The sequence below is a fragment of the Palaemon carinicauda genome, chromosome 28, assembly GCF_036898095.1.
Source record: "Palaemon carinicauda isolate YSFRI2023 chromosome 28, ASM3689809v2, whole genome shotgun sequence".
NCBI classification, from domain to species: domain Eukaryota; kingdom Metazoa; phylum Arthropoda; class Malacostraca; order Decapoda; family Palaemonidae; genus Palaemon; species Palaemon carinicauda.
In genome coordinates this window covers 70,938,468-70,965,224 of record NC_090752.1, presented here as the reverse complement: position 1 = coordinate 70,965,224, position 26,757 = coordinate 70,938,468, and the positions used below count along the sequence as shown (strand labels likewise).

General features: G+C 41.5%; 1 protein-coding gene across 1 annotated transcript in view; it reads left to right on the top strand.

Annotated features, from left to right (window-relative positions):
- The window catches only part of LOC137621654 (ribosomal RNA processing protein 1 homolog B-like), a 127,106-nt gene that overhangs the window by 77,202 nt on the left and 23,147 nt on the right, over positions 1 to 26,757 (top strand). Inside the window, exons 6-8 of the mRNA XM_068352138.1 lie at positions 23 to 99; positions 15,723 to 15,928; positions 24,579 to 25,802. Of these exons, the coding sequence (XP_068208239.1) occupies positions 23 to 99; positions 15,723 to 15,928; positions 24,579 to 25,802 (1,507 nt within the window). The remainder of the gene's footprint in view (positions 1 to 22; positions 100 to 15,722; positions 15,929 to 24,578; positions 25,803 to 26,757) is intronic.

Here is a 26,757-nt window from a genome sequence, read left to right as displayed (position 1 = left end):
ATTTTATGTATTTACTTTCCAGAACTTTAGAAGATGCTGTGTTGGACCCAAGAGCCGGATCAGTTAGCGTTTTCATACCGCAGCTGAAACCAGACTTTGGTAAGTAAGGAATTATGTGTGTTTGACTTATACATTATAAGATTATGTGTGTAAGAAAGTGTGTCAACCCATTATTTTGTATTGTTTTCCTGATACAAAACCATACATAATAAGTATGTGTTTTGTTTTCTATTGATAACCAAACCACTTGGTTTACTACTGTTTTGCACTGTAAAACAAGTATTAGCTGAAAATTTGTGTCATCGTATGCTTGAATAAGATCTTGGGCCATCAATTATTATTAGGGATAACCCTGGTACAGGCAGTCACAACTTAAAAACATTCGGAGATATAAACACAAATCGAGTTGAAAATAACAAAGATAAGATGAATACTGTAATAAAACAATATTATGTCATTTAAAATAGTAAGCAAAACAACACTTGTAATAACCTGATATCTATTACATATGAAACCCAACTATTTATTGACTTTTGTAGCTGGAAATCATAGGCTTGGGATTCAGGTTAGGCCAACCCTAGGCCAAAATTTAACAAAATTAAACTTACAAACAGCTTCTTGGAACCAATTGAGAGTTGAGGACCTTCTGTGTAATACATCTTAGATATCATATGATGCAGACTTGTGTTAACTGCATTTTGTCATTCTCATCCCTTCATGTCTTACATTGGATTCAGTTAGTATTGTTTTATTGTATTTTTATTTAGATAACCATTTTGTGGAATGCAAAGACCTCAGTATGCTTTTATAGGCAATTAGGTTTCTATGATTGCCGACCAAGTTAAACTTCAGAGTGCAAAAGGAAACTTGCATTTAGTTGAGGGGGATATTTGGAGAAGACTAGTCTTGTTGATTATAGTGGAGATGATGATGTTAATATCTCAGCATCAAATTCTAATACATCACTTATTTAATTAAGTTTTTTTAGTGATGAGTTTCAAAGCGCTCAACATTTTTATCTTCTTTTATGAAGGCTTGTAATTCTATTTCTCATTTAGCATTGAAATCTTGCTATACCACGATGTTCTGACTTATAAAAATTTTTATTACTTATATTTACAATTCAGCCCTCAAATCTTGTTCTAGATTTCAATTTAAGCGCTGGTATAGAGCCCACTATTATTGAATTAGTACAAAATCTTTGAATGCTGGGTTTGCAAGCTGATTTATTAAAGAAATGCTAGTAGGTATAAATGCTTACTTTGATGATTCTATAGTAGATGTTGCTAGTCTTTTAGAAAAGAGTTTATCAGGCAAAAGGATTTGAATTTGGTTTTGGTTTATCTGTTTTGTTTAGTTAAAAATATTTCAGATGTGATTTCTGAGGCTGTAGCAGCCTTTGTGTATTTAAGAGGAGAGAGCTAGTATGTGGCTCAATAGTTGTGATAGTCTCTGAGGTATAGAAATATTGGTTTCTTCCAATATTTTCGGTTCAGGTTTGGATGTAAATAGAATTACCCGGTAAGTGATTGCTCAAGCAGGTACTTGAACTCGGAAGCGTCTTTCTAGGAGTACCCATGATTCCGATTTTAGGCCAATTGCTTCAATAGCCATAGAATTGTCACAAAGAAATTCTTTTCGTATCAGTGGTAGAACATCAGGATTCCCATCTTGTAAACTTTTCAGAAGAGTTGCAGGCTGGACTAGGAGATCTTATCAGAGAATATTATGATGATCCTTCCTTACAAATTCCAGTAGGAAGTAAGCTGTCATACTTACATCACATTTGGAAGAGACTTCATCCCGATCTGTGGTTGCTGACTGTACTTAAAGAAGATTACAAGATTCCTCCAGACTCCAATCTATCCTAGTCCAAGAACCAGTCCCATATCAAAGTTATTTGATAAATACACCAAAGGCACAGATTTTGAAACTACAGTAGGGTCCCGAATTATGCGAGAATTTGGTCGATTAATGACCTCGTGTAAATGGAAAATTGCGAATTTCGAAACACAACTAACAGAAATAATTCCATTGTGGCCATGGCAACCAGCAATTTGCCTATTCAAATGTGTTTACTACCCATTTCCAATACTTTCTTTGTACTATACTGTATTTCTTTATAATATCAAATTGTTTTTGTAAATAAATAAAACATTTAATATACTTTAAAGTTCTAATAACTTGAAAAATGGTTAAAATTACAACCAGGATAGGTGTAAACACCATATATTTCCCGTTATAACACAACCCAAAATACAGACAAATTTTAATGTTTGTCATATCTATTGTATAATACAACTGGTGAATAGCAAAACCATCACTCTATAGACTAGCTTGTTGTATGATTGAAAATCCAGAATTATCAAAATAAAGGCGATTTTATATCATGCGTTTCCTAAACACGCTAAAAAGCAACAATAGAAAACGACAACCAATGTTTTGTTTACGTTTATCTCTGATCACAACGAAGAAACAGACGCATTTATACATCTGTGTTTTTGAATTGACAGCAATTTTACCAAGTATAGATTATATGTTGAATTTGTTATTACCAATGTTCTAATTATTTCTTATTAGAACTTTCAAATAAATGAAATGAATGCCATTTATGAAATGTTTTTCTTTATGATGCCGCCTGAAACGGAAACCTTCCATTTGTTTACGCTCCATCTTCGATCATAATAAACAAACGAATGTATTAAACACACATGATCTAAGTCATAACTAATGATATTACAAACATTTAGTAAACATTGTTATTACAAATATTTTACTTACCGTATCCATATAAATTCCTAAATTCGTAGCAAAACTGGAAATTTTTTTTTCCTTATGCGTTTAATCCACAATAGCAAACTGCCGCTAATGACAGAGTGATAACTTACGATAATTCTAAACTGTTACGAAAGATAATTGTCCTTTCCATATCCAGAATAATTTTCCTAACTTCAGTTATAAGTCAACTTGTACCCACCTCAATTATGGATCCATATGCAAAAAAGGTAAAAGAAGAAAGTACTAGGCCTATTTTTAAAGTCACGTTCGATGTGAGAGAGAGAGAGAGAGAGAGAGAGAGAGAGAGAGAGAGAGAGAGAGAGAGAGAGAGAGAGAGAGAGAGAGAGAGAGAGAGAGAGAGGGATGGTTTTAAAGTACTAAACAATAAATATGATAGGTTATAACACTTTGGTGTTTATGTAATATTAACTGTATAGATGGTTTGAATAAGTTAAGAAATGGTGTAAACAATTCTTTGTTATTGTATTCGCGCGGAAGCTAGACATCAGCTGATGTGATCACAGCCAAAAGTAAAACAAAAATAAGTTAGCAATACTCGATTTTTAAAACACACCCGAAATTTAACAACATAAGTACATGTTTTATTATAGCGCAATTGACATTTAAAGAGTAAAAATTTTCTGGAATAGAATGGTGTTTCCTAAAAAATAGTGGTTTGCGGACGAAATCGGTTACCGTATTTTAAGCTATGATTGAAATGGATGTATACACTGTATAATTTTTTCGTTTTGTATTTAATTGACACTTCAAGAAAACCGATTTTGGTTTCCTCATCTATTTGTAAGTACTGTATTGTATAACGAGAGAGAGAGAGAGAGAGAGAGAGAGAGAGAGAGAGAGAGAGAGATATATATATATTATGACGCAGAAGATTACAGACCTAGAACAGGGGAGGATGAAGGTGGGGGGAGTGATGAGATAGGCTGGGTGGACTCGCAGGGGAGACGGTAGCAGACGGGGGAAGGGGGGATTTGGTTGCCAGTGGCTAAAAATAGATTCTGAAAGACGGTAAAGGGAAAAACGAATCCCATCGAATAAACAGAATAAGGAAAGGGAATAAGATCCAGAGGAATAATAGATATAATGGAATGAAAATGATTAGATGGTGTTAGTTGTGATAAGAATAATTTAGATATTTGAAATAAGAGTGTCTGAGGAGGTATAGAAGGAATTCGTGATAAATATAGAGGAATATCAAAGGATACAGTTAGTTTGCATTAAAGGGTTTGTTATCGTTTATCGGCAGGGAATAGCCTAAACTTCGGTAACGAGTCGTCAATATTTTATCATATTTTAAACAGTATACATTTGATTTGCAAACATTGGTTTTGTAGAGTAGACGGTAAAATAAAATCTAGAGAGAAAGAGAGAGAGAGAGAGGGGGGGGGATTTCTGCCATCAAATCTCTCTCTCTCTCTCTCTCTAGATTTTATTTTACCGTCTACTCTACAAAACCAATGTTTGCAAATCAAATGTATACTGTTTAAAATATGAAAAAATATTGACGACTCGTTACCGAAGTTTAGGCTATTCCTTGCCGATAAACGAACCCAGTCTACTCGTGAAAACCTTGAACGCCCAGAGGGAAAAATAAGGCTTTTAAATATACTGTACTAAACAAAAATAATGCTTTAATATACCATCATTAACACTACCATTACAATTATCGTAAGGTTGGAGAAAGATAAAGATTGCCGAGAACGTAACCACATTTCTGTTTACATTTTGTCAGCTGGACTCGCACAATTAACAGTTGATTTCATTGTTGATGTGGAATTTTATCCTTAAATAGACTATTCATTATGAAATTATGTTAATGAAATGTAATGTTGATATTGTTTTGTAACATTTATTATAAATCACCGTATTTAGGGCTACCAATATACTTAAAAAGACAATAGATTTGATACATTTTGTAGTGCTTGACTCGCGAACTTTGAACAGCCTCGCAGATACAGAAAATTTATTTTTGAAAAATAGCGATCGCGGAAAAGGGGAATCGTGTAATTCGAACACGCTTAATTCGGGACCCTACTGTATATTTGTTTCAACACGGAGTACTTCTCAAACTACTTTCCTAGGAGTATCTGGGATCTCCTCCCTATCCGACCAAGAATTTTGCGCAGTCCCCCCACCTCCATTTCCCTTGTCGGGTCCCTCCATGGCAGATGGATACGTGCCCTGAGGCGACCCGGGTTCAGTGCATGGGTGCGCTACTGAGTCTTTGTCGCCAGTAAGCATCTGGTCGCGGCATAGATAACATCTCGCTGGTCTCTCTCACATCCCGTTCGACCCACCATTGTGTTCCACGTGTTCCCTTTGTGTTTTCCCGATCCTTGTGTTACTTGTGTTGCTTGTGATTACCCTTATGGAATCCCAACGTCGTTGTCCCGGTCCCAAGGCCGGTAAGTTATGTGGGGCATGGCTTTCCAAGGTGAACATCGATCCGCACACATTGTGCACCACGTGTCGAGGCAAAGTGTGCTCGCCTGCTTCCACGTGTCCGGAGTGTGAGTCCTGGCTGGAACTGCAAAGGGCCTTGCACGGCACCAAGAAAAAGAAGGCATCAAAGCGGTCAACGAGGAAGCCTGGTCTCGTGTCTCCGTTAACGTCTCCTTCAGCTCCTTCGGAGAGTGGTTCCCCTTCCCCTTCCCCTACCCAGAGTAGGGGACGAGGTAAGTCAGTTGCGGGGAAACAGCCCATTGTTGTTCCCCATGAGTCTAATTTTAATAGATCAAATTGCATTGTGCCTACGCAGACGAGTGAGGAATCTGCTGTTGTTACGGGAGGGCTTTCTGTAAACGAGGTTCTGGTGCCCACAGGACCCGTCTCAAATTAGGATCCGGTGTGGGGGAGATCAGGAACATCTGCTCCTTCCCCTCCATCGTGGCAGTGTTTTTCAGGTACAGGGGCTTCAGGGGGCGACCAAGACAGGTAAAGACGAGCCACGAGCTCTTCAGACCCCGATTCCATTGTGTGGACGGCGCCAAGGACACCCTTCAGTTCACCCATGTGGCAGGACGAAGAGTTTTCTGGCTGGTTTGCCTCGTGGGTCACTGCTCACGCCTCCGGCGCCTTCTGTTGGGCTACCTCCTGATTTCATGCAACCCGTGACCCTGGTAGCACAATTGCAAGCCCCCATGTTGGTAGAAGAGGACTCAGGGGCCTCGGATAGCTCCTCCTCTTCTTCGTCTTCCTCGGACGATACCTCGGCTTCCAGCTCTTCATCGTCGGAAGACTCCAGCGACCGGGAGATGAGGTAAAAGAAAAAGAAGGGGAAGAGAAAGAAGTCGAGCTCGAACTCAGGCCTATCTAGGAAGAAGGCCAAAGTTGCCATGAGAAAGAGCAAGAAGAAGAAGAGTTCTAAGCAGAAGAGGGCAAAATTAGGTAAATTAGTTTTTCCCCCTTACGGGTCGAACAGGGCTCGTGCCGCTCCAGTGCCTGCCCTCGGCGGTGGCTGCTGGAGCGGCTATCATCCCTTTGCCCAGTGTCTCTTTGGCTCCATCTGTGCTTCAGATGCAACTGTTGGCATACACTAACTTTCCCTTGCCCTTGCCCGGCAAGTCACCGGCTCCATCCGTTCAGCGGAGGCAGCTGCTGGCTCAGCCCAGCAGCATGGCTCCCATGCCCAAAGTCTCACCGGCTCCATCCAGGCATCGGATGCAGCCGCTGGCACAGCATGGCAGTCACTGACCACGGATTCCTCCGGGAGGGGGTAGACCCATGACCGCTACCTCCCCCTCGAGGGCTCCATCCGTGATGCAGATAGCCGCTCCGTCGAGCCGGCTAGATGACAGGGATGCGACTGCCCCCACGGATCTATCTATGATCGAAGAAGCAGCCAACACGGAGGATCAAGTGGTAGAGGGCCTAGTAGATGCTGGAGAGTGTTCGCCTGATGAAGCATCCTCTTACAGGAAAGTGTTAGCACTCATACAGCACCACCGCAGGTTAGATGAGCCCAAACCATCCTCAAAGCAAGCCTGGCTTTCAGGTTTGGGTAGGATGGTGGACAACCCGGTACAGCCGAAACCATCCTTGACCCTACCAATGGCTCCAGACGTGTCCCTCGGCATGAACCACGTCGACCATTTTATATCAGGACCCAAGAACTCCCTCAGGCCCCAAGGATCCTTCAAGCTCCTACCTGGACTAAGGACCCAGAAGATATTTTATGTGCCATTCGGACTGCCTGTGGGGCCTTGGACAATGGAAGAAGCTGTTGTGGCTCTGAGCCAGGGCAGCACGGATGGAAGGATCCTTACTGCCCCAGTGGTCTTCTCACAGGCAGAGGCCACTATGATGGAGGACATGTCTCAGAACATCATCAGTGTGGCCTCCTGGTTGGACTGGTGGGTATGCACCTTAGCAGGCTTTCAACTCTCCCACGATCTCTCGGTGCCGGAGAATCAAGCTCTCTTGCATGAGCTCATACGCTCTGGAGGCAAGGCCATGCAATTCTTAATGTTCCAGTCCTTGACTCAGACAGCAAACTGGATCTTAAGAAGGAGGGACACGGTGCTAAACAGGCTTCCTCGTAGACTCCCCGAGCGTGAGGCCAAGTTCCTTAGGAATGCTCCGGTGTGAGGTGAGACCCTGTTCTCCCTACAGACGGTAGCGGAGACAATGGAAAGAGTGGGGAAACTCAAGGGCTTGGCTGAGCCTAAGCAGCCAGCAACAAGACGACCTCCACATAGAAGACCGTCTGTGGACGGGCCCTACCCGCCTACGCCACCAGCTAGACAGAAGCCCCCTCCCCTTCCTGGGATCAGTCCTTGCGGCCCTCCCCCAGAAGTGGAGCCCCAGCCCAGGCCTTATTTTAGACAGAAATACTTGGGCCCGAGACGAGGTTGCTCAAACCGTCTCCCCAGAAGGAGATAGGAAGAGAGGCCCCCTACACCTTCCCACGCCACAGGTGGGGGGATGCCTCAAATACCATTGGCAACCATGGCAGGACAACGGTGCGGACCCATGGACCGTGGCAGTCCTCATGGAGGGATACAGGATTCCCTTCCTGACAGAACCTCCTCCTCTGATTCCCGAGCATCGGGCGGAGTGGCTGGCCCCCAAGGATCACATGAGGAGAGCAGCCTTGCAGGAGGAGGTGTCGGCCATGTTGGACAAAGGAGCACTGCAACCCGTCCGGGAATCGTTCCCGGGGTTTTACAGCAGGCTCTTCCTGGTGGAAAAAGCTACGGGGGGTTGGAGACCAGTCATCGACCTCTCGGCCCTAAACAAGTTCATCAGGAAATCGTCCTTCAAGATGGACACGCTGAAGTCGGTACTGGCAGCCTGGAGGCAAGGGGATTTCATGATGTCCCTGGACCTCAAGGACGCCTACTTTCAGATCCCCATACACCCCTCCAGCAGGAAGTTCCTCAGGGTGAAGTGGGGAGCCCAGTCTCTGCAGTTCAGGACCCTCTGCTTCAGTCTGTCAACAGCACCTCAGGTCTTCACGAGGGTATTCACCGTAGTATCAGCCTGGGCACACAAGCAGGGCATCAGGCTGCTCAGGTATCTCGACGACTGGTTGCTTCTTTCAGCCTCAGAGGCAGCCTTAAAGGAGCAGGGGGCAAAGCTGTTACAGTTCTGCCGGGAACTGGGAGTTACCATCAATCTGGAGAAGTCCCAGTTGATCCCCACCACCAGGATGATGTACCTAGGGATGGTCCTGGACTCCCAGGTAACAAGGGCATTCCCCTCTCAAGAGAGGCTGGACAATCTGGATCACATGATTCGGCCATTTCTAGAAAATGCACAATGAGAGCCAAGGAGTGGCAGAGACTCGTGGGCCACCTGGTCTCGTTGGAGAAGCTAGTTCCTCAGGGGAGGCTCAAGCTGAGGCTGGTCCAGTGGAATGTGAAAGACCTCTGGTCACTGGGAGACCCACCTCAATCCCTAGTCATGATGACCCCAGACACCAGAAACATGCTCCTTTGGTGGTCCGACTGGGCGAACACCCTACTGGGTGTGCCGTTCGCGTCTGCTCCTCCGGAGATGTTGCTCTTCACGGATGCGTCAAAGGAGGGGTGAGGAGCCCATCTGCTCGAAGAGACAGCAGAGGGAAAGTGGTCCCCGGAGGAGAAGCTCCTCCACATAAACCTGCTCGAACTACTGGCAGTTCAAAAGGCCCTCTCAATATTTGCCCATCGTCTGAGGGGAAATGCAATAGCCCTCATGTGCGACAACGCCACCGTGGTGGCGTACATAAAGAAGCAAGGAGGATTGAGATCAAGGGAGCTGTGCGATCTCACGGCTCGAGTCCTGGAATGGGCCGAGAGGAATCACATCATTCTCACAGCCAGGTTCTTTCCGGGGAAGAGAAACTTTCTAGCCGACAGCCTCAGCAGAGCAGGACAATAGTGGGGTTGGAGTGGTCCCTACACCCACAAGTGGCCCAGAAGGTCCTACAGTTGTGGGGCTCACCGGTGATAGATCTGTTCACCACAAGGCTCAACCCGAAGCTCTCCGTATTCTGTTCTCCTGTGCCAGACCCGGCAGCAGCGTTCGAGGACGCCTTCCAGCACTCGTGGGACGGACTTGACGTGTATGCCTTTACCCCCTTCGGGATTCTCATGCAGGTGTTCAACAGGCTCAGACAATCAAGGGCAACAATGATGACTTTGGTAGCGGCCTGGTGGCTGGAGAGGGAGTGGTTCGCAGATATACAGGACCTGTCCACCCATCCTCCGTGGCCCCTACCAATAAGGGAAGACCTTCTGCGGCAGCCCCACTTTCGAAGGTTTCACGAAAACCCTCAGTGCCTCCAGCTACACGCGTGGAGGTTATCGAGTGTCTATTAAGGAAAGAAGGATACTCGGAGAAGACAGCTTCGAGGATGTCAGGGTATCTGCGGAAGTCCTCGATCGTGGTGTACCAGGCCAAGTGGGCCATGTTTGTGAAGTGGTGTGTCACGCAGAACATGAGGCCTCTGGATGCATCAGTCCACAAGATTGCAGACTTCCTGGTCCACCTGAGGGACGACCTGGGGGTCTCCATTCCAGCCATCAAGGGGGTCCTGGGGCAGGTCTTTCATCTCGGAGGCATCGACCTATGGGCCTCTCGCCAGATTTCCATGCTCATCAAAAGTTTCGAGCAGTCTTGTTCCCCCCGCGCCGCTCGGGTCCCGCAGTGGGATGTGGCCAAGGTTCTCAAGGTTTTGACAAGGCCTCCCTTTGATCCCCTCAAGGACATCCAAGATAAAGACCTCACCCTCAAGATGGTGTTTTTGCTCGCTCTGGCCTCAGCCAAACGTGTGAGTGAGCGCCACGGCTTGTCATTCGAGGTCTCGCACTCGAAAGGGTGGAAGGACCTGTCCTTTAAGTTTCTGCCTGAGTTCGTGGCCAAAACTCAGAACCCGGCCATTGCAGACCCGAGGTTCGAGGGGTTCTCAGTCCCGGCGATCCCTCACTTGGACAACCCGGAAGACTTGCGCCTATGTCCAGTGAGAACGGTTAGGACAGCCAGACTCAGGCCGGCCATCAAAAGTCTGTTTGTTTCCACAGGCCCGGTAAAGAAGGCAGTGTCAAAGAACACGATCTCCTTCTGGCTTCGGCAAGTCATCAAGAGAGCTTACGCAAGTGAGGGGTCTACAGTCCCGGGTACCCCGCGACCCCATGGTATTAGAGGTCTTAGCACTTCTTTGGCATTTGACAGCAACATGGCAGTGGGCCAAATCATGCGAGCAGGCACATGGTCTAGACAGTCCACCTTTACGGCTCACTACCTGAAAGACTGCATGAGGAAGTCCCTGGACTCCTTCTCCATTGGACCAGTGATTTCCGCCCTGCAACAAGTTAAGGTGTACGGCCCCGGGTAGCCTGAGCGACACAAGTTCCCCCTTACTCCCCTTTCCTTGCTACCCGTTTTCCCTTCCCTTCCCTCCTCCCATGTGAGAGATGGATGTTTTGGAAGCCATGCCCGGATTATTCATAAAGGTGAGTTTTTACAAACAGGTAGACTTTTGCGTCCTTCCCCCAACTCTCCTACCCTGTTCTTTGTGTCGTCTGGACCTAGCTGCCTATCTAGGTCCCATGTCCTGGGATGGTAGTAGTGGGTCTTCCGGCCTGTAAGTCCACCCCCACCTCCTAAAGTGTAAGACTCCTTAGAAAGTAATTCGAGGTAAGTACTCCGTGTTGGAACAAATCACAAATTTTAAGTATTTTGTATTTTTCCTAACAGTACTTACCTCAAACTACTTTCGGGTTATTGCCCACCCATCCTGCCCCGGGTGCCTTACAGGAGTTCGAGGTAAAAACACCGTATGCTTACTGGCGACAAAGACTCAGTAGCGCACCCACGCCCTGAACCCGGGTCGCCTCAGGGCACGTATCCATCCGCCACGGAGGGACCTGACAAGGAAAACGGAGGTAGGGGGGACTGCGCAAAATTCTTGGCCGGATAGGAAGGATATCCCACATGCTCCTAAGAAAGTAGTTCGAGGTAAGTACTGTTAGGAAAAATACAAATTACAGTACTTAAAATTTGTGATATAGTGAAACTTTTCGGTAAAAGCTTCGTATTTTTTTCAACAAGGTATTTTTTAGTCCCCTAAGCTTCAGATGTTTGGAGACCAGGTCTAGGTGTCTTGACCCTCAACAAGTTATCATGGCAACTCCCTCAACTCCCTTGGGGTGAGAAAGAAGGAAGATAAGATATTTTCAATAGACCTGTTTACATCAATTCTGAAAATAACTTCATTTCCACAAGGCAAAGTTTTACCAAATCAAGTCCCTATGCTCTAGTTTCAGAATGGTCTTTTAAGTATTGACCACCCTAATTTCAAAATGGCTAAGGGTTCTGAGGCTAAGAGCTCTTATGTACCTGGAAGATTGGCTATTTTTAAACTATTAGATGGAAGCTATAATATTCGTGATCAACATTGTATTTTTTTATTTGAATTACTGAAATGGTTGGGGAACTGGTGTACACTATTTAAGGAGTATTCTGGTTTCAATTCAACGATGAGGATTTTCCGATTACATCTTGATCTGGGCTACAATAGAATACTCAATTTCAGTAATGAAGAACCATTTTCAACGGGTGAGTTGGTGGGATGCTCGCAGGGAATTTATTTGGGAATGAAAATCCCTCGCCTTTCTTTGTTTGTAGATGCCTATTGGGACATAAGCAGACCATGATGGACAATTTGAATGTGCGTGGATGTAGTACGATAGAGAGTAAAAGATGTGAGATTGGAAGTATGTTTAGGAAGAGAAGGATGGATGTATTGGCCTTGTGTGAGACAAAGATAAAAGGAAAGGGTGAAGTGATGTTTGGTGAAATGTCTGGGATTGAAAGGGGAAGAGCGAGAGAGGGTGTGGCTTTATTGCTGAGTGAATAGATGACAGGTAAAGTAGTGGAATTGAAGGAAATATCATCTAGGTTAATGTGGGTAAGGCTTAGGTTGGGTAGGGAATGTTGGGCGTTTGTAAGTGCGTATGGGCCAGGTAGTGAGAATAGTGAAGAAGAGCGAAATGAGTTTTGGAATGAATTTACTAGGTGTGTAGCAGGAATTATGTAGTTGTCATGGGAGACTTAAATGCTAGAGTGGGCGCTGGAGAGGTAGAAGGTGTCTTTGGGAAGTATGGCGTACCAGGTGAAAATGAGAGTGGTGAGAAACTGGTAAATATGTGTGTTGAACAAGAGATGGTAATAAGTGCTAGCTTTTTCAAAAAGAAAGATAAAAATAAGTATACATGGGTAAGAGTGGGAAATGGAAGAGTAGTAGAATGGGCATTAATGGATTATGTGTTAACTAAAAGAATGTTTAGAAGATTGAAAGACGTGCACGTGTTTAGGGGTATGTCTGATCATTTTTTGGTGGAAGGAAAATTAGTTGTAGCAAAAGAGTGGGGGAATAGAGTAGGAGGATGTAAAAGGGAGCTAGTGAGGGTTGAAGAGTAAATAAAACCGGGGGGTAAAAAGTAAATATCAGGAAAGGGTGAAAATGGCATATGACGAAGTGAGAGTAAGAGAAACTGGTAATTTAGAGGAGGAGTGGAAGTTAGTAAAAGAAAATTTTGTTGGGATTGCAAGTGATGTGTGTGGCAAGAAGGTTGTTGGAGGCAGCATGAGGAAGGGCAGTGAATGGTGGAATGAAGGAGTGAAGGTAAAAGTGGAAGAGAAAAAGAGGGCTTTTGAAGAATGGCTGCAGAGTAATAGTATAGAGAAGTATGAAAAATATAGAGAGAAAAATGTGGAAGTAAAGCGTAAGGTACGTGAGGCAAAGAGGGCAGCTGACCTGAGGTGGGGTCAGGGATTGGGTCAGTCATATGAATAGAATAAGAAGAAGTTTTGGAAAGAAGTGAAGAGAGTAAGGAAGGCTGGTTCAAGAATTGAAGAGACAGTGAAAGATGGAAATGGAAGGTTGTTAAAAGGAGAGGAGGCAAGGAAAAGGTGGGTGGAATATTTTGAAAGTTTACTGAATGTTGAGGATAATAGGGAGGCAGATGTAATTGCTGTTGCATGGTGATGGGAGATGAGAATGAGAGAGAGATTACAATAGATGAAGTGAAGAGAGCACTAGATGAAACGAGAGTATGAAAAGCATGTGGTATGGATGGTGTGAGAGCTGAGATGTTGAAGGAAGGGGGTGCAACTGTACTTGAATGGTTGGTGAGATTGTTTAATGTGTTTTGTGTTGTCAATGGTACCAATAGATTGGGTTTGTGCATGTAGCGTACCACTATATAAGGGTAAGGGAGATGTGCATGAGTGTTGTAATGCAAGAGGTGTTAGTTTGTTGAGTGTAGTTGGAAAAGTGTATGGTAGAGTAATGATTAATAGGATCAAGGATAAAACAGAGAATGCAATCTTAGAAGTACAGGGTGGTTTTAGAAGAGGTAGGGGTTGTATGAATCAGATTTTTACAGTTAAGCAGATATGTGAGAAATATTTAGCAAAAGGTGTATGTTGCATTTATGGATCTGGAGAAAGTGTATGATAGAGTTGATAGGGAAGCAATGTGGAATGTGATGAGGTTATATGGAATTGGTGGAAAGTTGTTGCAAGCAGTGGAAAGTTTCTACAAAGGTAGTAAAGCATGTGTTAGAATAGGAAATGAAGTGAGCGATTGGTTTCCGGTGAGAATGAGGCTGAGACAGGGATGTGTGATGTCGCTGTGGTTGTTTAACTTGTATGGTGATGGAGTGGTGAGAGAGGTGAATGCTCGAGTTCTTGGACGAGGATTAAAACTGGTAGACGAGAATGACCATGAATGGGAGGTAAATCAGTTGTTGTTTGCGGATGATACTGTACTGGTTGCAGACACAGAAGAGAAGCTTGACCGACTAGTGACAGAATTTGGAAGGGTGTGTGAGAGAAGGAAGTTGAGAGTTAATGTGGGTAAGAGTAAGGTTATGAGATGTACGAGAAGGGAAGGTTGTGCAAGGTTGAATGTCATGTTGAATGGAGAGTTACTTGAGGAGGTGGATCAGTTTAAGCACTGGGGGTCTGTTGTTGCAGCAAATGATGGAGTGGAAGCAGATGTACGTCAGAGAGTGAATGAAGGTTGCAAAGTGTTGGGGGCAGTTAAGGGAGTAGTAAAAAATAGAGGGTTGGGCATGAATGTAAAGAGAGTTCTATATGAGAAAGTGATTGTACCAACTGTGATGTATGGATCGGAGTTGTGGGGAATGAAAGTGACGGAGAGACAGAAATTGAATGTGTTTGAGATGAAGTGTCTAAGGAGTATGGCTGGTGTATCTCGAGTAGATAGGGTTAGGAACGAAGTGGTGAGGGTGAGAACGGGTGTAAGAAATGAGGTAGCAGCTAGAGTGGATATGAATGTGTTGAGGTGGTTTGGCCATGTTGAGAGAATGGAAAATGGCTGTCTTCTAAAGAAGGTGATGAATGCAAGAGTTGATGGGAGAAGTACAAGAGGAAGGCCAAGGTTTGGGTGGATGGATGGAGTGAAGAAAGCTCTGGGTGATAGGAGGATAGATGTGAGAGAGGCAAGAGAGCGTGCTAGAAATAGGAATGAATGGCGAGCGATTGTGACGCAGTTCCGGTAGGCCCTGCTGCTTCCTTGGGTGCCTTAGATGACCGCGGAGGTAGCAGCAGTAGGGGATTCAGCATTATGAAGGAACGTAAAGAGTAGAGGCCCCTTATTTTCTGTTTCATTTGTTGATGTCGGCTACCCCCAAAAATTGGGGGAAGTGCCTTGGTATATGTGTGTATGTATGTATAATGAACAGAATTATACAGTAGTGTAAATTTTTTACAAGTTTTCAATACATCATATATAACAAAGGTCTTAAGAGTGGTTATAATCATCAAATATGGTGAATATATGAGTACCCGATTGTAGTTTATCTTTAAATAAGCTTGCTCAATTGCAGAAGCTTTCATTTTCACATACAGAAGGGGGAAAATAAGAGATTAAATTTGAAAACTGTGCCTAAACAACTTGTCACCTGTAAAAATGTTCTTTGATACATATTGTTTGGTGTTGTTATTTAACTTTGAAGTTAATTATCTGCATACTTGGGGAACTATGTTCAGGAGCACAAATTATCAAGTCCAAAAAAGATAGAACCATCACTAGAGTAAGGATGAAGAGGGAAAACAATCAGACTGAGGTTTTTAATTATCCTGATGCAAGTTTTTTATTGTCTGCATTTTTGCTGCTTTTCACCTACACAAAGAAATCTAAATAGTTCATCTTTATCATCAACCTAATTAAGGTTAGACAGGAGGGCAAAAATTACTTATTTCATGTATTTTATGAAATATAATTTTGAAAAGTGTGTAGTAGATTGGAGGTAGTCATTGCCAAATATTAGTCTATTTACAGTTTTATTTTATTATCTATGGTATTGATAACCTTCACTGACCATCCCAGTAAGTTGAGTGTGTTTTATGGTTTTAAAGAAGTGTATTTTTGACATTTTAAGTAATACTCAAACATTTTACATTTACAGAACTCATAGCTAATGCTCTACAAAATGTGGGAAGCTTGAAGAACGTAAGCAAAACGAATCGTCAGCTCCTATACAAATTGGTGGCAGAGTGTAAGGATATGGCAGGACAGGTTTATCCTTTGGCACTACCCGAGGAACTGCTTTACGATGATGATGACGATGAGGAAGATGAGGAGGAGGAGGAAAAGGCAGTAGAACGTTTACAGGTATGTTTTATTAGAAATAATCTTTTCCCAAAGGCCAGGTAATTAGTTTTGTAGTTACTCCAGTAAAAGATGTTCTCATAGTATTCTGTATTAAGAGGAACTGTTTTATATTACACTTAAACTTGGAGAATGTTTTCACTCTCCAATGAAAATTCATCTCTGATTTCGATATTCTGATCAGAAGTGTATGAAGACGTATTTCTTCTTTTTCTGTTATTTTTAAACACTTTCCGACAAATAGTTTATACTGAATATTGTTAAAACTACGATTGATGGTATAAATAATTTAACAACTATTTAAAGGGAAAATCTTAGTTACAAACTGTCTTGAAGAGAAGGGTTATGATTTGTTTACAAGTAGATGTTCTACAATTTTTTTAAACACATTCAGTCGTATGTTCTGATATTTAGCAAAATTTTATTCATACGTGGATACAAAATTCTGAGCTGTTTAAGTGGGTAACACTTCTGGTTACGTTTTCTACGGCGAGACAATAATAAAAGAATATTGGCTATTTTGCACCATTTACCATAGCAACCCCACTGCTGGATAGGCTTTAGTCATCTATTGTACTTGTTGTTAAAATAAGACATCTCCCCTCTTCACATAAGGATCATGACTTACAGTACTTAATCCACACTGGATTTCTACTTATAGCGCTTTGTGTCTTTTCCTTATCATTGTCACTAAGTGTGCATATCATTATCTGTGCTACACTTATGCTTAACAATGACTATAGTTGGGCAAATGATATATGAAATCTCTATATAGGTTTTGTAGGGAGTGGCCATTCTCCCAGTGGGGGAGATTTCTTTCTCGGTGTAAGTAACAAGCTAAGAGAGATGGTTCTCCTTCTTCATCTTCTTTCAGTAATGGTAAGAAGTGTAAGTTTTGTTCTGCGTGGTAAGATGGCCCCCTTCTTGTTCCTTCGTATCTTGAGCCTTCTAAGGGTCCAGTTATGGAGGACAATGGCCATAATGATAACTTATTGATGATCATAATTTATATGTAACATCATCTAATATTGATCTTGTGCCTGGTGATCCCAAGTCGATGCTTGTGACAGATCCCCTGGCTACGGCCACTGCGCTCTCTGAGCCGGATTAAGTTCCTGATTACTGTATTCAGAAAAGCATTGATCTCCCTTGCATCTCACTAGTGTATTGAGTAGTGAGCCCTATATGGTTAATTTTATCTGGGGTTGACTTTTTCGCTTAAGGAAATATCTCCCATCAGAGTATTGACAGTCTTTTGTTCCTGTCCACTCTGATGGTCCAAAACTTTGATGTTACTAAGTAGAGGGGCTTGAGTCTCAATGATGGGCTGGGCAATGGTGGTGGGGTGATTATCCACCCCGGCAGGTTCAACCATACCGCTAAGGCCAGTTCTGAGAGACCAAACTAAGACTGGATCTCTATGAGCTGCCTTTATTTCAGTTTTTCTCTTGCTCAATTTGAATTTTGTTGATGACCATTATTAGAACATTGACCAGTTTCTGTATACAGTGAACCCTCGTTTATCGCGGTAGATAGATTCCAGACCCGGCCGCGATAGGTGAAAATCCGCGAAGTAGTGACACCATATTTACCTATTTATTTAACATGTATATTCAGACTTTTAAAACCTTCCCTTGTATGTAGTACTGTTAACAAACTACCCTTTAATGTACAGAACACTTAATGCATGTACTACAGTACCCTAAACTAAAACAGGCACAAATATTAAAGGCGATTTTATATCATGCGTTTCCTAAACACGCCAAAAAGCACGATAGAAAATGGCAACCAATGTTTTGTTTACGTTTCTCTGATCATGATGAAGAAACAAAGGCATTTACTGTACACATCTGTGTATAGGTTAGTTTTTGCATCGATTATATTGATTATTCAGTACAGTATGTTGATTTTGTTATTACCAATATATTACCATATATATATACTGTATGGGTTATGAAAAAAATCCGCGAAGTGGTGAATCCGCGGTGGTCGAACCGCGAAGTAGCGAGGGTTCACTGTATTCTTCAAATTTAGACGCCATCACCCTCAGGCAGATCCCATTGGGTGCAGACTTAGTCTGTTAAGAGTCGGGCTCCAGTGATCTGGCTTTAAGTCATCCTATATTTGTGGGTAATGGGCTATGCCAGGCATTGGAGTCGTTGGAGGGAAGGGTAACTACCCCCATTGACCAGTGTACACCCACCTAAAGAGAGGCAACCCCTTTCTAATAAATGACTGGTCCCTGCTGAAACCTCTTCTCATGTTGAGCCACATGGGATAGGAGAACTTCCATTCCCTGATAAGAGGTGGATAACCGGCTTGCTCCTTCTTTGGAAACCAACCCCTCTGGTGACGACCTGGAAAATACAAACATGGACTTCGGTACAGACTACTCCAACTCAGGTTCTACTACTGTAATGTTAGAACCTTATTCCCATCGTGTAAAGAATGATTACAATATAAGAAAACTCTAGAGAAGAAGAGAGAGAAAAATGATAACAGGACAGAAAAATATAGAAAAGCAGTTTTACCTGGTCACTATAAAGTAGTGAATTATGGAAGTTTAATTGTAGAATTTGAAAATGGAAGACATGAACATGTGAATGTTTTTAAAGCTAATAGGGAAATGGTGAATATATATGAAGGGCAGCCAAAAATTCTTCCCCAGGGAAAAGGAAGTCTCTTGATAGAGACACTATCCCCAACACAAAGTGAAAGATTAAGAATACTTTCAACATTGGATGGTCATAGTGTCAAATGCTTTTCACACTCCATTTTCAACCTGAGTATAGGTGTGATATATGCTCCAGAATTGCTAGACAAAGAGGGAAAAAAATTGAGGATGAAGTGAAAAGTCAAGGTGTAGTAAAAGTAGTTAGAATGAGAGAGAGTTGGAGAACAAAATTTTCCTCTTGTTACTTTGTAACATTTGATCAATGTAGACTACCTAATGTTATTAAAGCTGGTTGGCTATCTTTAAAGGTGAAACCATACATCCCTTCACCATTGTGATATCACCCTTGCCAATTCTATGGTCATTTAAGCCAGAAGTGCAAGGGAAAACTAAATAATAAAGCCATCTGTTTGTGCCAACTGTGGAAAAAATAGTCATGGATCATGCACAGAAAATCCAAATTGTATATATTGTGGGCCCAGCTACATCTAAAAGGTTTTTTTTTTTTTTTTTTTTTTTTTTTGAAAAATAAATTCAAGCCATTAGGACCATGGAAAGAGTTACTTTTAAAGAGGTCCATAAAAGAGCTCTTGAAAAACATATAAGGCCAAGGCAGCCTTTTTCACTGGTTTTGAAGAAAAATTGCCAAAGCACACTGACAAAAATAGTATCCTCACTTCTAACGTTAAGAAAGGTATGAAAGTAGTTAAAAGAAGATGAAAGTCCCATTGAAAATTTATATCCTTATATCCAGAAAGTGTGGAAAAATCAAAACAGATTCTTAAAGATCTTAAAGATAATCAAAAGCCATCTACTCCCATTTGGAACAATAATACAAACCTTTCTCAGGCCATGTCCTTGCATGATTTGATGGAAGTTGCACTTAAAACCAATTTTCCTGGTGCACCTGTATTGGGAAGGTGCAAAAACCTAACAGCTCACGAACTTTTAATCTAAAAAGAAAGAGACCTCCATCTCTCTTTCCCCCTTCCATAAGAAACATTAAAGTCATGACTTCAAATAAATTTGATGTCTTGTTTGCTGATGTTTCTGATCAAATGGAAGACAACTTAAATAAATCAGAAACTCAAGTTGAGGTCCACCATCCACCTCACCAATTAGATCAAACTGACAAAGAAAAAGACAAACACAAAATCCAATATATCAAGATTCTTTCTAGAGAAACCACTTGTAAATAGTGTTAGATCAAAGATTGCCAATGGGAAGACTTCCTCCAAGGTGTCTTCCAGAAAATAAACCATAGTTTTCTCCTCCATTCTGGAATGGAATTGCCAGGGTTTAAGTGCCAAGGATGAAGAACTAGAGCTCCTCATTCATGAGCACTCCCTTATAATTGTATATCTATAGGAGAGGAAGTTCGATGCTAATACTCCTTGTCCTGGAGAGTATGTTAGCTACAGGACACCATATGATCAACGAGCAGGTAGCCATGGGGGAAGTCTTATATAAGTTTGTTGATATGTTCCCCAAATATCTTTGTCTATCTGTACCCCTCTGCAGGCAGTGGTTGTAGAAGTAGATATAGGGAGAAAATGCACAATCTGCTCTCTACTCTCTTGTATGATAATTTATTAGAGCGGATTCAATCACTCTCACAACCTTTTCTCTTTATGGGGAGATGTTTTGGCAAACACAAGGGGTAATATTATATCATCAATTGTGAAGAATTAAGCTGTAGGACTCTCTAATACAGGAGAGTCTACACACTTTCATATTTAGACAGGTACCTTGTCATGCATTGACCTATCAATTGCAAGCTCTAACTGCCTTCTCTATTTTGATTGAAGAACATTAGATGATTGGCATACTAGTGATCATGCTCCAATCATTATAAACCTCAGCAATGGTCCACCTTTGCAGAAATCACCACGATGAAATCTTGATAAGGCGGGCTGGAATAGATTTTGTAAGCTAAACTAAATTGAAGGGAATGCAGAACAGTTTGAAAGTTGCCCCAAAATGGCTGCAAGCAGACTGGTATCCAGACCTTCTGGATCTTCCAGTGGAAATTCCATAAGAACTTCCAGAATGCCCAAACATACTTTGTCAACCACACGATCAAAAGTTGTACGAGCTGGTCTGTTGCCTTTCTCTTTATGGTTGAGGTTTATTAGGCATCTCCTCCGAAAGAGAGACTTTACAGGACAGACTGTGAAGCAACTTTCCAGATACCTCAAAATCTTTTCTGCAGCTGTCTACCAAGCCAAGTGGTCAACTTTCTGTGATTGGTGTTGTAGGGGGAATATTGCTCTACTCAAGGCCACTATTCTCCTGATTGCAGACTTTTTAGCACTCCCTATGATCGAGGAGTCCCTTTCAATGACAACGGTAGAAGGCTACCGCTCGGCATCGAGTTGGGTCTTTAGGCTGAAGGAACTTGCAAACCTGCCCTTTTTGGGAACCTCTGTCTGGGAATGTGATGAAGTTCTTAAGTCCCTCAAGATGGGACCCTATGAACCCTTACAGAAAGGCTTAGACAGAGATCTAACCCAGAAAACATTTTTCCATCTTCCCTTAGCCTCAGCCAAGAGGGTGATCGAGTTATGTGGCTTACCTGGTTTCACATTCCAAGGGGTGGAGAGAATTCTATTTTGTTCCTGGGTTTGTGGCTAAAACCCAAAATCTAGCTATGCTTGACTCTAGATTTGACTCAAGTGATTTTGTCTCTCAAACAGGTAAATGATGATCCAGATAATCTGTTACTCTCATATATGAGCAGTCAGGAAATAACTACAAAAAGGTTTTGAAAAACATAATTTCCTTTTTGTGGGAAATGATAATGAGAGCCTATAAATCCTCAGAGGAAGTTTAGAAGTAATTCTATCCCCTCTTTGGATTGGGGTCACCCACGAGTATTTGATACCCCACATAACCCACTTCTATGTGGAGAATACGACTCGACCAAACTTCAACCAACAGTGTCAAGCTTTGGTAATAAATGAAGGAAATGTCATAATCTTCAATTTTTTCAAGTTACTAAAGAAATATGCAAGAACAGTTTGAAATCCTCACTGAGTAGTTAAGTTAGACTACCTAATTATGACAAATCATCTTCATCCGAATAAAATTCATCTTTCTAGCTTCTCCAATTTGTTATCAACTTTTTTCTTGGCTTCCATAATATTATGTACGACTACTTAATACATATCTTTGGCAAAATTCCAAAAATAATCCTCCTTAATTTGGTTTTCCTGCATTGTATTTACACATAATATCCTCAAAATCAGCTCTGTTCCTGTGTGACTATTTAGATCTATTAGTATCCTATCTGACGGGCACTTCTGTCACAGCCTATCATACATACATACATACATATACCATGACACTTCCCCCAATTTTGGGGGATAGCCGACATCAACGAAGAAACAAAAACAAAAAGGGGACCTCTACTCTCTACGTTCTTCCCAGCCTAACAAGGGACTCAACCGAGTTCAGCTGGTACTGCTAGGGTGTCACAGCCCACCCTCCCACATTATCCACAACAGATGAAGCTTCATAATGCTGAATCCCCTACTGCTGCTACCTCCACGGTCATCTAAGGCATCGGAGGCAGCAGCAGGGCCTACCGGAACTGCGTCACAATCGCTCGCCATTCATTCCTATTTCTAGCACGCTCTCTTGCCTCTCTCACATCTATCCTCCTAACACCCAGAGCTTTCTTCACACCATCCATCCACCCAAACTTTGGCCTTCCTCTTGTACTTCTCCCATCAACTCTTGCATTCATCACCTTCTTTAGCAGACAACCATTTTCCATTCTCTCAACATGGCCAAACCACCTCAACACATTCATATCCACTCTAGCCGCTAACTCATTTCTTACACCCGTTCTCACCCTCACCACTTCGTTCCTAACCCTATCTAGTCGAGATACACCAGCCATACTCCTTAAACACTTCATCTCAAACACATTCAATTTCTGTCTCCGTCATTTTCATTCCCCACAACTCCGATCCATACAGCACAGTTGGTACAATCACTTTCTCATATAGAACTCTCTTTACATTCATGCCCAACCCTCTATTTTTTACTACTCCCTTAACTGCCCCCAACACTTTGCAACCTTCATTCACTCTCTGACGTACATCTGTTTCCACTCCACCATATGCTGCAACAACAGACCCCAAGTCCACCTCCTCAAGTAACTCTCCATTCAACATGACATTCAACCTTGTACCACCTTCCCTTCTCGTACATCTCATAACCTTACTCTTACCCACATTAACTCTCAACTTCCTTCTCTCACACACCCTTCCAAATTCTGTCACTAGTCGGTCAAGCTTCTCTTCTGTGTCTGCTACCAGTACAGTATCATCCGCAAACAACAACTGATTTACCTCCCATTCATGGTCATTCTCGCCTACCAGTTTTACCCTTTTACCCCCAAAGGACGTACTGGTACGTTTCACAAAAGCCATCCCTTTACCCCCATGGACGTACTGGTACGTCCTTGCAAAAAAATGCTACATAAAATTATTTTTTTCATATTTTTTAAAATTTTTTAAGAAAATTCAGGCATATTCCAAGAGAATGAGACCAACCTGACCTCTCTATGACAAAAATTAAGGCTGTTAGAGCAATTTGAAAAAAATATACTGCAAAATGTGCTGGGGAAAAAAATAACCCCTTGGGGGTTAAGGGTTGGAAATTTCCAAATAGCCTGGGGGTAAAAGGGTTAATCCTCGTCCAAGCACTCGAGCATTCACCTCTCTCACCACTCCATCAACATACAAGTTAAACAACCACGGCGACATCACACATCCCTGTCTCAGCCCCACTCTCACCGGAAACCAATCGCTCACTTCATTTCCTATTCTAACACATGCTTTACTACCTTTGTAGAAACTTTTCACTGCTTGCAACAACCTTCCACCAACTCCATATAACCTCATCACATTCCACATTGCTTCCCTATCAACTCTAGCATATGCTTTCTCCAGATCCATAAACAACATACACCTCCTTACCTTTTGCTAAATATTTCTCGCATATCTGCCTAACTGTAAAAATCTGATTCATACAACCCCTACCTCTTCTAAAACCACCCTGTACTTCCAAGATTGCATTCTCTGTTTTATCCTTAATCCTATTAATCATTACTCTACCATACACTTTTCCAACTACACTCAACAAACTAATACCTCTTGAATTACAACACTCATGCACTTCTCCCTTACCCTTATATAGTGGTACAATACATGCACAAACCCAATCTAGTGGTACCATTGACAACACAAAACACATATTAAACAATCTCACCAACCATTCAAGTACAGTCACACCCCCTTCCTTCAACATCTCAGCTCTCACACCATCCATACCACATGCTTTTCCTACTCTCGTTTCATCTAGTGCTCTCCTCACTTCATCTATTGTAATTTCTCTCTCATTCTCATCTCCCATCACTGGCACCTCAACACCTGCAACAGCAATTATATCATCTGCCTCCCTATTATCCTCAACATTCAGTAAACTTTCATATCATAAATTATAGCTTTTCCTGTTTTCCTGACTATAGTGTTTTACCCTCTTTCACTATTCTTTTATAAATATGCCTCATTTATATAACATATTCAGCCATTTCATCCTTGACAATTGTGCCCATACTGTATTGCTTTCTGCTATTTCACCTGGAATGTCACTGCCAATGTTTTCGAGACAGCTCCTTTATACAGTATTATGTCTTCCTGAACATAACTTGTGTCAAAGCCTTTTCTTATCAGCATCCCCACAACTCCCTTTTATTCTTACCATTGTCCTTATATTTATAGTGCTAACTTGTTAACAGCAATAATTTTGAATTTTTTTTTCATGGGAGTAAAGATCAAGTGTGTAGTTTATATTATTGTCATAAGATTTTGGTGTATAATTAATTTAGCCAAGTATACAGTAAAGCAATTTATTGTAAAGCAAGTACCAAAGTTAATTGTGGATTTTAGAAACTTTTTTTTTTTTCAGGAATTTTACACAAAGTTGAGGGAAGTACCATCAACAGATGTTAAGAAGATGGAAGACTTGAAAGTAGATCCACTGAAAAACTTATCAATAGAGAAGAGCCCCTCTGACAGAAAGCCTCGCAAGAAGAAATCAAAATTGAAGAGACTTAAAAAAAAGAAGGCCATCCCTCTTTCCAAAAAGCTTGCACTATCTAAACAAGAGGCTGCAGCCGAAGTAAACCGTCTAAAGGCTGTGGAGTTGAAGCTTGGTCAGATAGCTCAGGAAGTAGGTGTGCCAACTATCACCAATATGCCTATGAAGAAAAAGAGTACAGAAATGCCCAGCAACACTACCAAATCACTAAAAAGGAAAAAGAAGTCTTCAGAAGCCAACATGGCCAAAGTTCCAAAGAAAAAAAAATCCAAGTCATCAGGGTTTGAAGTATCTGCCATTACACCTGATAGTGGAGAAGTAAAGAGCAAGTTTTCATCTAGCTCAGGTTATGAAGTAACTCCTATTGGTAATAAAGATGAGAGTGGACATGAACAGAAAAATGCTATACCAAAGTCTGGGGAAATTTCTGAGAAAATGCAGGGTGTCGGCCAACCTGAGGTTTTGGTTTCTGATCTTCCAAAAAAAACAAAGAGCAAAAAGAAAAAAGTAAAAGCAGATGCACATAGCGGACATTTACTTGATGTAAGTCAACTCGTCACAAGTGATTCACTTGAAAAAGTGAAAGAAAGTAAAAGACCTGTGTCTGTATGTACTGAAACAGGTGGACAAAATGGTGTTAAAGAATCACAAGAAAATGGATGTGGTAAAGCAGTAGCAGTTAAAGAGAAATCTGAGAAAATTGAGGGAGTATTTTCTCTGGGAGCTTCTAAAAGTGGAACTCAATCACCTAAGAAAAGTGGTAAAGCAAAAAACAAGCATTCTAAAGTTAATATTAATTTGGAAAACAATAAACTGACTATGATTACTAAGAAACCCAAAAAGGAAAATTTGAAAGAAATTGAAAATCTGAATGTTTCATCGCCTGTCAATGCAGCAAATACTGCCACTTTTGAAAATTCGCCGAAGAAAACTCCTAGTAAAGGAAAAGGACTGACTATGAATTTTTCTGGAGATGAAAATTTATCTTTTGGCAAAAGATCTGTGAAAGAAGATATTGAAATTTTCATTAAAAACAGACGACAAATGAAGCTTGAAAAGAGAAAAAGTGCTGCATCTTTGAATAGCCCCAAGGTATGAGATGTACTTTTAGGTTTCTTTTTTATTTGCTGTAAGAACTAGCTTATTATCTCCAGTCTAATTGTAGGTTTGTTATTTTTCTGCTACTTAAAAGATTAACTTTGCTAACAAGGTTTTCCTCTTATAATTTGTTTTTTCTTTCCTGCTGCTTAATATTGAACTCATGACAATAATTTCCTTATGTTGGTGTGTTACTTTTCTGATGTTTCAAGGATGGCCCTTACTAACAAGGTTTTCTTATTCTAATTTGGAGTTTATTTTTAGCTGTTTGTATGGAATACATAAATTCACCATCAAGGTTTTTCTCTTATAAATTCGGATTATCTGCATGGATTTTCATTTCATACTTAGGTAACCGATTTACAGGTACATTGTTGTATTATGTAGAGTTTATATGATTTTTAACTAGTCAGAGTATTTAAATACGTAGCAAGAATTTTTCTTATTTCTAACTTATACTGATTTTGGTCTAAAATGAGTGTGCATGCTTAATACCATGTGGGAAAACTATGAATGCTGGGGTAAGACTGTTAGGAAGATCCAATTTGGTAAAATAAGCAGCTTTACAAGCTAAAAGGTATTTTTGTAATTTTGGTAAATAGATTGTTGTAGTTAAAGTCTTGAGAACATTGTTACTGAATGGAATAAAGATACATGGGAGTGACTTTACCAACTTAAAACTTTTCTTTTACAGACATTTATGAAAGGTCATTTGTCAATTAAGACGAAGTTTATATAGTTAGGAAAAATACAAAGTACTTTTGAAATTTGTGATTGTTCTTATATGGATACAAACTTTCGTTTGTTAATAGGGGACTTACTCTTAAGAAGGAAATTTCTTTAACCAAACTGTCTGGTAAAAATCCTGGGATGGCTTAGCATTTGGTTCTTATGAGGACCAAGGGTGTTTGCTCCATCCACTTCCTATCACTTGAGTATCTGGGTATAG